General features: G+C 36.3%; 1 protein-coding gene across 1 annotated transcript in view; it reads right to left on the bottom strand.

Moving 5' to 3' along the window:
- Positions 1 to 14,320, bottom strand: part of LOC134804693 (protein furry) — a 124,422-nt gene that overhangs the window by 73,755 nt on the left and 36,347 nt on the right. Inside the window, exon 22 of the mRNA XM_063777815.1 lies at positions 4,484 to 4,647. Coding sequence (XP_063633885.1) covers positions 4,484 to 4,647 — 164 coding nt within the window. The remainder of the gene's footprint in view (positions 1 to 4,483; positions 4,648 to 14,320) is intronic.

Below are 14,320 nucleotides of genomic sequence, written 5' to 3'. Positions count from 1 at the left end.
ACTGCACAGGATCGGGAAGACTGGAAAAAGAGGGGGGCGGCCTTTGCCCAGCAGTGGGACATTATAGGCTCCCAATAAATAAATAAATATATTTGACGACCGGTCTGGTCTAGTGGATAGTGACCCTGTCTGCTAAGCCGATGGTCCTGGGTTCGAATCCCAGTAAGGGCATTTATTTGTGTGATGAACACTAATATTTGTTCCTGAGTCATGGTTGTTTTCTATGTATATAAGTATGTATTTATCTATACAAGTATGTATATCGTCGCCTAGTACCCATAGTACAAGCCTTGCTTAGTTTGGGGCTAGGTTTGATCTGTGTAAGATGTCCCCAATATTTATTTATTTATTTATTTATTTATATAAATAAATATTGATATCGTAGTACATTACCATTGTATGTAAGTATTGTACCTATTGTTACATAAATCGACTACGGAAGATGAAAGATAATCAATTTATAACAAGAAACCAACAAATATTAAAGCTTGTTTTTTGGCCAAGAGATTCGCAAAGTGTTGCTCTAAGTTAAATATTTAAAGCACGTAGAATTGCAAAGTTTTGTGATTTCCAATTATGAGAGAGTACTTCGAGGTTGTTTTGTAGAATATTTTTCTAATTCCTGCTTACCTAAAGCCGCAAAATTTGAATCTTTAGTAAATTCCTTTAAGGGAGATTATCCTGATAATCGGAACTAGTAAGTTTCGTGGCATTTTCGACTTGCCTTAGCGAGTACTGCCGATATACATACGTGGATAAAATCCTTCGTTCAAAGTAAAATAGTTGATACTATAAATCATTATAAAACGTTTCAAGGCTACAAAGGTAAGGTGGGCTAAGACTATCACTTGTAAGGAATCCTCGTACTGTTTGTCTTGCCCTAAGCAAAATAAACTATAATTTAGTCATTCCCCACCTTACCTTATTTAGTTAATATATTTACTTAAAGGAAATGACTAAATACAAACAGTCACCCTTTGCCTAATTGCCTTTACAGCGTGGAATATCGAGGGACCTTTCCGGAAATGGGAGATATGGGTACTATATATTCCATAATGAGTAGAATACAAGCCAACCTTAGAGCATTTAGTAACTGGGGACGCCTTGTCTGTCATTTTCTTTACATAACAGTCTGCCGATTTTTACGGGGGAGGGGCACGTCAAATGTATGGGTATTTGTACGTAACGTATAAATAGCCATGTCAGATAAACATCAGTCCATACAAATGTATGCACAATTGTGCAAGGTTTACGGCAGAGGGGTAAGCTCTTAAAGGCGACTCCGGTTATTAAATGCTCTAAGAAGCTAACAGATAGCTAAGTGCTGCTAATGCTGCTATAAGTTAAATTCACAAATAATCTTTAAATTTGTGCCTGCATTGCGGTATGGCGAAAATTTTAGTATGTCCCTCGACATTTGCAGGGTTCGGCGGTTCGTCTCTGAATTCGTACAACTCAAACATTTGCTTTGTAGACTGGAATTCCCTACACAAGTCGAGCATTGTAACAGATGTACACAAAGTTACACTTAGAACTTGCCACTGCGAGTTCAAATGAGCGTATCATAAGTTGGTCGATTCATGGCAAAATCGGTTAGTTATTTATAATTATGTCTGTGACCTGTGGCGTGTGGAGTCATATTCGCTATAGGTACATACCTGCATACCTGGACCTCAACACTGACACGATAACTTGGTCAGTTTCTTGTTACCTGTTTAAAGTTTGTGGTACCTAAAAGATATTCTATTATTAAAAATAAAACTTACACCTCTACGTCCGTATACGTAGACTGTATAAGTTTCTTCATCATGAAAACATTATTGAACTTAACTATTAGGGTATGTATCGACAAAGAACTCTGGGCTAGATGTCAAAACACGTCGATAAAGTAAATGTTTAAAATAGTCGTCAATTTAGTTTTATTGGTAATTGTGTGCAAACCCTTATAAGATCGTAAATAAAAAGAGCAGACGCAGCCCCATATAAATGCCTACAGACGTCACATTTTCCCCGAAAATTCCAATGCCCATTCGTGTATTATTTGTAATTTCTTTTGATCTTTTCTATTTACAATCTTTGTTCGTAATATTTGCTACCTTATTATTATATTATTTGAATGGACAGTCTGTATTTTTAGGTATTTAAAATAATGTAAACAAACCACACAAACCTCAAATAGGTATTTTATTGGGCACAAGAAAATTAGCTCGAATTGCCGAAACTTACAGAAGTTTTACTACTATGTATTATTTACTCAACGTACTCGTAACAACAAAGCTGCTGTAATCGTGATATTTTGATCATAGGAATATATCGGGACGATTTGATTAATCAATAGCAATGACATATGTAACTTCGTATAAGACGAATAAAGTCTAAGGAAAAAACGTGCCTCGGAATTCAAGTAAAAGTCATTCTCGAATAGATGGCGCACACACCTTTAGCCTATCCTCGGCTAGATGGCGTGACGACACTGTTTCATATTTAACAATTTTAACACATAGATATCAGTGAATGAACATGGATCAAAATGATATAAAAATAATAAAATCATTTATCCATATATATACAATTTTTGATAACTTTATACTTTTTCATTTTGAGTTTTAGTCGTGTGTCGATAGATGGCAGTAAATTTACAGTGACTACAAAATTTACAATGACAGGACCCCTCCATACTATCTATTCTTTTTGTCAATAGTAATTTAGTTTTGTAATATTTGCTATTACTTCGCCCTTGTAAAGAACCTAAAACGAGATCGAATATTTAGCCACTTGAGGGTAGATGAAAACATTACACGATTAAATGAAATAGGTACTACTAAACTACTAGACCAATATTATTTTTGAAAGACTTTCCCAACGAATCCCACACCAAGGGGATGCAGTAACAATTATCTCCGCTTTTAGTGTGGGGGAGGTTTTTAGGATAAAAACCAAGACTCCACTGTCCGTCTGTCTGTTTGTCTGTCTGTCTGTCTGTCCGTCCGTCCGTCTGTCTGTCACCAGGCTGTATTGCATGAACTGTGATAGACAGATGGAGTTAATTTCGTATTTATACTATTAGTATGAAATTTATAGTAGGGATAGGTTGTACATGCCAAATTAAGTAGGTAAGTAGGGCCGATAGTAAAAAGACTAACATAGCGAAACAATAAAGTTGACTACGGAAGTCCATAATATTTAAAGCGGTTTCACTGAAGCGACTAAGCGCCACTTGCACCATCCCACTAACCCGGGGTTAACCGGTTAAACCTGGAGTTACCATGGTTACCAGTTCAATTTGACACTGAGTTAACGATTTAACCGCTTAACCTCGGGTTAGTGGGATGGTGCAAGTGGCCCTAAGTAGTTTACCTTACTTAAAGGATTCACGATTACATTGGCAAACAAACCTTTCACTGAAAAGAACTGTTGCAGTTCACCCTAGTCAGACGTCATATTATAAGACAGTACTTAAAAAAACTTACAAAAGACTGGAACAGCTATTTAGCAATGTACAAGCGTCTTAATTCAAAAATTCAGAATTCTGTAATTCAGAATTACTTAAGACCGCTTTTTCTCAGGCGAATGCCAGTGTCAAAAATATACTTATAATGTACTTACCTTGTATTTGAAACTTAGGTCTAAAGGGGTTGTGCCGGATACAGGCATAAAAAAATAAGTAAGTGATTAAGTATAGTCGACGTCAATAGTATTTTATACAATCGTGATATAATAGAGAGTTTTTCAGTCGAGTACCGTGTTTAGACAACGAAGCTTGCTGAGTTGTCTAAGTAAGGTACGAGATTGAAAAGCTTGATTATATCACTATTGTATACAATACTTTTTCTACGCGTCAACAAAAATAATACTTTAAACTAGTAGAATCATACAAACAAACCAAACCAAAAGCAGCCGCGATACCTTCATACTGGTACGCGCCCCAGCGGGCTGGTCAACGACACCTTCTCGTAACTCATGAGGCCCTGGTACTTGCTCCGCGCTAAATTCAATTTTTAGAGAGTTGTTTTCTCGATTTCGGTCACCGTAGCCTATGGAGACTAACAAGCAACGCTAAGTGGTTTTCGTAGTCTATGGATGTTGCTATATTAAGGGTGTCACATGCGCGTTTCTGACTTATGAAGCAATTGTTTCTACTATACATCCTAAAATAAAGAATTATTTTGAGCTAGGGTTTTGTTTCGTCCTCTTGATCGCGGCGAGCTGTGATTGGTCAATTTCATTATAGTTGACTAAACTGTATCGATAAGAATATTATAGTTGAGTTGTCATTCAGTCATTAAAAATACCCAATTGCAGTTTGGTATAAGAAATCTTAATTCAAGAATTACAGTCCACGAGTAGAAAAAGATATGTTTAAATACACTTTTGCACCTTATGCCTTTGTAATAAGGCGAAAATTGTTAATATATCTTTGACGTCGACTGTGCAACATGATAAACATATATGGTAGCTATTTGGCGCTGAGAAGCAGACTTACCGTTGTCCGGGTCGGCCACAGGGAGCGGGCCGACCGTGCCGAAGAAGCGCTTGTCCAGCAGTTGCAGCAGCTGCAGTGCGCTCTCGTGCACCGGCGCGCGCGGGCAGCCCGTGCACATCAGCGTCACGTTGATGATCGCCGTGTAGTGGTCGCACGGGTACTCTCTACACAACACATCAATAGTAGATTGTTAACTAACGGATGAAAAGCACCCATTCCTGACGAAATGTATTGGCGCTCGAGCGACGTGGAAGCCCCAATAGTTTGACTTAAGGGGCCCACTGATTAACAGTCCGCCGGACGGTATCGGCCTGTCAGTTAGAACAAAATTTTGACAGTTCCGAACAACTGACAGGCCGATACCGTCCGGCGGACTGTTAATCAGTGGGCCCCTTTAGAATGGGCGCCTTTCACCCGAGTTAGAAACTTTAGTTTTTATTTTGAACACGAGGAAAGTAAAATAGGTAGGTAAATGTGTTGATTTCTTGAGGGCACTTTTATTTATAGAATCGGGAGTTGAATATCGGAAAGGAAATTATACAACAAATCAATTTAGAACCAATTTTATACAACGCCCTTGGACCGAAACGCATCACTTTCAATCCCGCTTCATAGATAATAAGCCACTCTCAGAGCATGGGAAAACAAATTATTATTTTGCGTCTACGACAGTAGGTATCTATCTATGTATGAATACGGAAACCCCAATGCTAAAACGGAGCGTTTTTAGGGTTCCGTACCTCAAAAGGAAAAAACGGAACCCTTATAGGATCACTCGTGCGTCTGTCTGTCTGTCTGTCTGTCTGTCTGTCCGTCTGTCACAGCCGATTTTCTCCGGAACTACTGGACCAATCAAGTTGAAATTTGGTACACATATGTAAGTTTGTGACCCAAATACGGACATGTAACGTAAACAAATGAATTTTAAACATGGGGGCCACTTTTGGGGGGTAAATGAAAAAATGATAAAAAAAAACTACTAGGTCTAAAATTTTGAAAAAAATATATAAAATAGGTCTATACCTATAGATGACAGGAAAACCTATTAGAAATGTACAGTCAAGCGTGAGTCGGACTTAATTACAATTTTTAATCCGACCCCTACGGATTTTTTAAAGAGATTTCACTCACGTTTCACATAAAAAATACATTCTTAACAGTGCCGGATTACTTAGAGTAGTAGTTTTCTTAGAGTAATTGGTGATAATTTTCTGATAAGATAATCATTTTAAATATTTAACGGTCTTACCTACTTACGAGTAATTGTAAGGCCAAATTAAAAATAATGTTTAAAAAAAATGTTAAATTGAGAGCTAGCTTAAAGTTTTTTGTACTCGTCGACTTTAATGGTTGAATTAATAAAGACTTTGTAACCAATAAGCAAAACAAGCACGTGCTTAGGGCACCACGTTCAGGAGGGGCACCAAAATGCCAGGTTGAAAAAGGTGAACAAATTTTAAAATTAGGGACAGTCACATCGTTTTTACCACACGATTTTTTTTAGCTGTCCAAAAGCTAATTTGCAAAAATAATGGCGAGTAATTGTTTGGGAAACAATCGGTAGCAGTAGAAGAGTCGTGATTACATGCATAGATTCGATTTCAACCCACTCTTTTGCGGTTCGGCGTTAGGTCTTATGCGAGGCCTTCTGCCTTAATTACACTTGGGCGTGGATCCAAATCCAAGCTTTCCTCTTTCGCAGCTGGCTACTGCCTTTCTCACACTTCGCCAATTCAATTCCAAGCTCTGCTTTCTTGCATATTTTATGCATGAAAACAACCTCGAATATCGAAGCCTAAGAAATATCGAGCCCTATGCGAAGCTAGGCTGATAGAAAACTGTCCCATCCCTTCTCTGTATGAAATCCTGGATTCGCGCCTGGTTGGGACTAAAAGTAAAATTGCGTTTGTATATCGAAAAATTTTCGCGCTCGCTTCGCTCGCGTTTTCAATAACTTTATAAGATATGATAAAGGTGACATTCGGGTGGCGACTGCAGCAACATTACTCTGTTGCAACGTTACTGCTGCAGTACTGTCAACTTCCGTGATAAAATGATGTGACTGATTTCCATACTAAAAGTAAAAATTTACAACTGTCTATCATATTGCGTTTTTATATCGAAAAATTTCCGCGCTCGCTTCGCTTGCGTTTCTATTACTTTCTAAGCTATGATAAAGGTGACATTCGGGTGGCGACTGCAACAGCATTAGGTACTCTGTTGCAACATTACTGCTGCGGCATTGTCAATTTTCGTGATAAAAGTGTCCATCCGCCCTAACAACAGCTTATCCAATCGCAACGTGGTAATAAAAAAGAAGTGCTTACTGAAACTACGTACACTCATTTAAATTCTCGAGCTCAATCTCGCCTTTATTTGATTTTAGCTCAAAGACTAACCCCCTTATTCATAAACGCGCTACAAACCTCAATTAGCTAATAATTGTTTGTCCTTATCTATAATTTTGATTTATGTATATGTAAGAAAGGGATAAAACATAATTTAACTAAATCAGGCCCGTAAAGTTTTATGAATAAGGGGGAAAGAAATTAAGTAAACAGGGATTACAGAGTTTTAAATAGTAAAAGACAGTATTATTTTCTACTCAATAATTGATTAACAATCACTTCCATCGGCGGTTATCTTAATTGGCTTGTTAACCGTATCGCAATTCTCCTGAAGAAAGGAGATATTTAACCTCTTGAATGTAAATAGAGGGACGTGATTTTGGCAATAATGATCAATAGTATCAACAAGTCATTTGATCTAGGATAATAATCAACAGAGATCTAAAATTAACATTCATAAAGGAGCCACTTAATTGTGACCAAATTTAATGCTCCGTTAGTCTAAGGAAGCTTTATCAGACAATGTGGTTTGATTCACGACTCTAAAATAACACTATATAAACTGGCGGCCCGCCCCGGCTTCGCACGGGTTGACAAATTATACACCTAAACCTTCCTCAAGAATTACTCTATTGATAGGTGAAAACCGCATGAACTTCAAACAGACAGACGCGTTTTATAAGTGATGTATATACAGTAGAAATTTATTTTAGCCTCACAAAGTACAACATAAGTAGAACGAAGTTCACCTCTGCGCGTTGTACACCAATAAAGTTTGTTTAATTTATTTTTAGTCAATTTTCTCGTTGCCTCGGAAAATTAAGGACGTAAGTGCCATTTAACTAATATGTACTTGAATACGGCGAATGAAAGTTTGTCCCAATATATCTTTTTATTTTGTTTTGTGATAAATCTAAAACAAAGTAAAAAACATTTCAGGGATCGTTCGAATCGTCATAAACCGACCTCTATCTATTCAAGTAGAATTATAATATTACTCCCCGTCTGCGTAGCTTCTTTATTAAATATACGCCGGCGTTGAGATTACTTTTTATTAACATATATTTTTTCTGTGTAATAAGAGTATAGCCGGAATTCACGTACATGATTTAATTAATGGACCTATCTTTAAATCCTTTGTTTGAAAATAGATATGTGACGTCCCACGGGTAAAGGTACCTTATGGCGGTTGGCGCTTACGCTATTATTAACGCCGCTCCAATATTATAAGGTACCTTTTTCCGTGGAACGTCACAAATGTGAGGATGAGAACGTCGAGCTGCAATATAAAGGTAACCAGTTGGTACGAGTATAATCGAGTTAATCACAGCGATAGCGCTAACACATGTCGCTCAGCTCATGGGATAACGAATCGCCTTCAGTGTATGAAAAGGATAAAATTATGTAACAATTGCCTACATTTGAGACACACATAAAAGCTCGTCGAAAGAATTATAGCTCGGCACAAGCTGTTTCTAGTTTTCTCTACCTATTTGGCGCCATAGCGGCGAAAGAAATACACATTTGTCACGATTTCAAATTGCAAGTGTAGGTAAGTATGTATATATATCTAAGATTCCTTAGAGTTAAAGAGATACAGCTAAGTTATTTGGACCCTAAAAATGGATGTAATCGAAGAGTTACTTATTATAAATTGCAAATATTTTGATACATTTTGCTTGTATATAAACCACAGCAATGTTTCGAATTTTTTCGAATTTTTAATTATTTTATGAGAGAGAGAGAGAGAGAGAGAGAGAGCAGCCTTTAAAATAGTGTATGAAATCTGTTTTTCGCTCCTAATTTTTACAATAAACAAAAAATCTAACGTAGGGGCATAGCTATGGTTAATATTATTCAAATTATCTAAAAATATTTTTCATTATGTCAATATCCAGAGAGGAAAATGGAGAGTACGTTTGTATGGAGAAGCGGCCGTCCCCTTTCCTCTTAAGCAGTCCCAGCCAGAGTTATTTGCAGATTAGTTGATAAAAGAGTTCTTTTTCACGACCCAAAACTTTACTCCTCAAACTGACCAACATTTGTTCAGCGACTTTTGAAAAGTAATTAACTAGGATTTTTCCCCGTATTAGGACACAGCAGGTATAATTAAGACGTGATTAAATTGTAAACAAAGACAATATTGTACTAGGAATAAAAACGAATTACGTCCCCTTTAATAGGACGACTCAATGGGTCACTTCTACTTAAGAGGCAATATAAAATAGAAAGACTTTGGTGGAGATTAAATTAAATTAGTCCCTAGTTGGAATCCGCTCACTTGCGGAATAATACTAGTTTTTGTATATCCTCAATGTTTGAATTTCGAATTGTCTGTTTAGGTTCTCTGAAATAATAAATTAGTAACAAAAACTCAAACCAGAATTTAAAAAGTGAATTATATACAAATAGTCTTAAGGGTGCTTACTTTTTGTATCTCCTTTTTCCGGTTGTATTTATCAGTAATTCTTTTTTATGTATTAATCATTTTAAAAATCACATGTTATTTACATAATGAATACAAGGAAACTGTAAAGGTATGCACCCAAAAGCAATAAAAACGGTCACTTTGCAGGTAAACCTTATACAGTGCCCTATTTCAATTGTATTTGACTTTGGACAGCCCCAAGCGAAATAGATAGGGTGTGGGATAATATTATCATCCCTAAAGAATAGCTGAATTCGAAATGTGTTTGATACAAAATATGTTTTCCGTTTTTTTTTTATATATTAGATATATTTATGTCCTATTCAATTTGGGTACACTACATTAGAGGCATTAGAGCTACAGATACATCAGTCAAATCTTACAAAAAAATGTCCTAAAAAAACAATGCGTGATGTAGTTCTATATTTTTTGTATGTTGTTTGGAGTCCTTGGAGGAATGTGAAACTATGTTTTGCAAGCAAAAAAAAGTTGTGCTCCCTGCGTAATTTGCAATAAACTGCAAAAATTTCGGAGTTTTTTAAGTTTTTGCACTTTTATTATAAAACTATGGGTTTTTGGTCAAAACTTGCTATGTAACGTTAAAAGAACATTAAATTTGGAACAATTTAAGCCCATGCATAGCGCCGCATGTTAAATAGTTCATGAGATATGGAACTTTAAAAAAAGGATTTTTTTTTCCTTAGAATAAAATTTTTAGTTTTTCCTATATTTCAGGACAAATATCGGCACAACCGCTCATGCTATGAGATATATTGCGATGAATAAAGTTATATCAAATTTAATTACCTTTCAGTTAAGCGCAAGAAAGGGTCAGTAAGTTCTACAGTTCTCTAGTTATCGTAAAAAAATGAAATTGCTATAATGAGGAAGGCAACTAATGTATTGTTTAAGGCATTGTCAAAATCCGTACAAAAGGCAGTACCATCGTCGAGAGTGACATCTACGATTAGCTTTTACCGGTCTTCTCCGATAGCAGCAGAGCGATGTTAGAGATCAACCATTTTTAAAATGCACTCCCCTCTTAAGCACTTCATTCATTCAGTAATGAAATCAAGATACAAACTGTAGTTTGGCTTGTAGTTTAGGCTCCACTTTTTGGTCGTAGCCATTGATTTTAGTCCACGATACCGATTCTTATTTAACAATTAGTTCTTGTTTTGATACGACCTTGACGATAGTTCACGGTGATTGGCGTGGTGTTGGCGAAACGCACCATAATCACTGGAAGTTGTGTCATTAGATATCTAGCTTGTTGGCGCTCTTGAGTGTACTGTAAGTCGTGTTAAATACAAGATCACGATAATATCCTAACCACAACAAATTGATACATCAGAATCAGCTACCATTACCCACGCTAAGTATATGTTTGATTGTGCTATAGGCATGTATGTGACTCAGTCTTGTCAAGTTACCAGTATATTATAACTTCTTCAGTGGTTTACCGTATTTACACGAAATATTGCAAATTCTTTTCCAATGGCTGTTAAGGCTAAATGTATGTGGAGCTACTGCTCAGTGAGTTGTCAATCCACGGGTAGTGACTATAAATACGGATTTCAGTCTTTTTACTGTATAAATGTATTTATAGTCTGGACCAATTAAAAATAAATAATTGGACTAATTTATCAATAGAAAATACGGCAAATACATATTGAAGTTTTTGTGTTACAAATGGGATATTTAAGTACCGATAACTTAAATTTTGTAAATTATTAGGCATAGTACAGCTATGTGTAATTCGTAACCAAATATATCTCAATGTTAACATGATTAACTAATTATGCTAAAAGAATGTCTCATTGCTAGAACGTAACAAATGTATGCAATCTGCCCGGCTTGGCAGAGCATGCATCATGTTAACACACACTTATTATACCTTATTATTATTGTTTTATTTTACCTTACTGAATAAAAACTAGTACATACTACGTGTTTCGCGTTTAGTTCTTCTTCTATTCCCGATTTAGTTTGTCAATCTATGTATGTAGTTAAGACTCGTAGTAATAGGATATTGCTAGTTAAAACCCGTGGATTATAACACAAACGTATACCTAGAGTGGGTAATGGTAGCTGATTCTGATGTATCAATTTGTTGTGGGTAGGATATTATCGTGGTCTTGTATTAACACGACTCACAGTACACTCAAGAGCACCAAAAAGCGACAGCTAGATATCTATTGACACGACTTTCAGTGATTCTGGTGCGTTTCGCCAACACCACGCCAATCACCGTGAACTATCGTCAAGGTCGTATCAAAACAAGAACTAATTCTTAAATAAGAATAGGTATCGTGGACTACAATCAATGGCTACGACCAAAAAGTGGAGCCTAAAAACAAGCCAAACTACAGTTTGTATCTTGATTTCATTACTGAATGAATGAAGTGCTTAAGAGGGGAGTGCATTTTAAAAATGGTTGATCTCTAACATCGCTCTGCTGCTATCGGAGAAGACCGGTAAAAGCTAATCGCAGATGTCACTCTCGACGATGGTACTACCTTTTGTACGGATTTTGACAATGCCTTAAACAATACATTAGTTGCCTTCCTCATTATAGCAATTTCATTTTTTTACGATAACTAGAGAACTGTACAACTTACTGACCCTTTCTTGCGCTTAAATGAAAGGTAATTAAATTTGCTACAACTTTATTCTCGCAATATATCTCATAGCATGAGCGGTTGTGCCGATATTTGTCCTGAAATATAGGAAAAACTAAAAATTTCATTCTAAGGAAAAAAATACCCTTATTTAAAGTTCCATATCTCATGAACTATTTAACATGAGGCGCTGTACATGGGCTTAAATTGTTCCAAATTTAATGTTCTTTTAACATTACATACCAAGTTTTGACCAAAAACCCATAGTTTTATAATAAAAGTGCAAAAACTGAAAAAGCTCCGAAATTTATGCAGTTTTTTGCAAATTACGCAGGGAGCACAACTTTTTTTTGCTTGCAAAACATAGTTTCACATTCCTCCAAGGACTGCAAACAACATACAAAAATATAGAACTACATCACGCAATGTTTTTTTATTGTAAGATTTGACTGGTGTAAGAAAGAGCTTCAGACAAATGTGTGTACAACGAAAACAATTACAAATAATAAAAACCATTTTTTAGAACTAGTACGTACTAGCGCGTCTCGCATATTAAAGTATCAACAAGAAATTTTAATATAAACATACATGAAATAACCTGCATGAAATAAGACCTTTTTCGAGCAAGTGTGATAAAAAATAATGTACGTATTCTAATAATTCGTTTCGAATTTATAAAACGGGGTCGTTATAAAAACAAAAGACGATATTTAATGGTCCGCTTACTCGTTGAATGAATAGGTACCCAAACTATAGATCAACTAGGATAAGGGTTTGGCAGGTAATTCTCTAGTCAGTTTTCAATAGTATAGAAACACACAATAATCTTAACTCCCTAAAGATTCGTCCGATCAATATAATCAAATCCCAGGAGCTGCATTGTTAGCGAAATAAGGTCTTACTTTGGTATCGCAAAACGGCCAATGAGCGGACATTCCTTACTTATGATTACCAGGTAGGCATTTACATATGTAATTGTGCACTATAGTGTACAATTTAAGAAATACTTTTTTTTTCAGTGGTGAGCATTTTTTGATCCGGTCATCCAACACGTGCAACAGGTTTTCGTTTACATATAACAACATCGGCTAGTACAATAGGGAATATTAGGCAAAGCTCTGCGTAGGTGGCACCTTTGTGGCACATACAGTAAACAAACCACATTGACACATTACACGTCACGTCAAACACATGGCCTACCGCGAAACAAGAAAATCGAAATTTCGTTATCTAATCTCTCTATCACTCTTGCATATTCGAGCGATAAAGAGGCAGATAACTAAATTTCGGTTTTCGCGTTTACTGGTAGGCCCTTGTTAACAAACCGCCTTGATGCATCAATGTCATATTTTATTGTCTGTGAAAACTTGTCAAAAAACAGTTTAAGGCACAGTATGTATAAGTTAGTCTATGAATTTACTGAGTCGGTAGTGCTGCACTCTGGCGGCAGAACATTGCAGTAATATCCCCTATTGTATACGTTTTGAAATATTTATATATATTATAATAACAGTCACATATAATATGGGTCTTACACAAATTTTCTCTCCCGTTCCCGAAAGCTGTGCTTGTAATTTACATCTGTTTTCTCATTTGCTTTGAGGACGTACCTACTACATCTTACAACTCTTCATGTAGTAGTTTACTACTACATTATTATAAGAGTTAGGAGCTTCGAGCAACACGGAAGGGAGGCGGCATTCGCACTATTTCCCCTCTGCCGAGGTACAAGATTAGCGCGTCAATCTAATCTAGCGCGGGTAATAAAACTAGTTGCACTTGGATTTTTCACTAGACCGAGTCCAGACGCGCGCGTGAACACTGCTGCACAAAAATGCCTGTTTGCTCGGTTTTTTGTTATAAAAAGAGGTCGGGGACATCACATTTACAAAAAGAAAGTGTTACATTTCACATGTAATATTTTTTTTACATATCATACGTTTAATTACATTCAAACACAATTATTATATTTTAGTCTCATGTTGTTGTTGGATTTATCGATTTTGCTCGCTCAGTACAAATTGCGGATCGGTCGAGCGACAAATCCGACTTCTCATCTCTCAGAATACAATAACATACTTCAACGAAAATGTGTTAGTGTGCGTGTTGTGACACTTGTGACTCGTCCGTACACAAAAAGAGATCGAGGTTTGCAAGATTTGTCTTTGACGTGTGTCATTTTCTATGTATTTGTGTCGTCATTACAGATTGGATTTTGTATGTAAGTGTGTGAGAAGTGCGACTGTGTGCACCTTTCCCCCCGCGAAAAATGGCCCCTCCCTTCCGATGTGTCGGAAGCCGGTGTTGCTCGAAGGTTAGGAGCATTTAAAAATTTGTATGAAGCTGTTTTCCGCTCCAAATTTTTGCAATAATAAAAAAATCTAAAAAGTTAAACGTAGGGGCATAGCTATGGTTAATATACTTCAAATTATGAAAAAAA

The sequence above is a fragment of the Cydia splendana genome, chromosome Z, assembly GCF_910591565.1.
Source record: "Cydia splendana chromosome Z, ilCydSple1.2, whole genome shotgun sequence".
Lineage (NCBI taxonomy): Eukaryota > Metazoa > Arthropoda > Insecta > Lepidoptera > Tortricidae > Cydia > Cydia splendana.
This window is presented reverse-complemented; position numbering and strand designations above follow the sequence as displayed.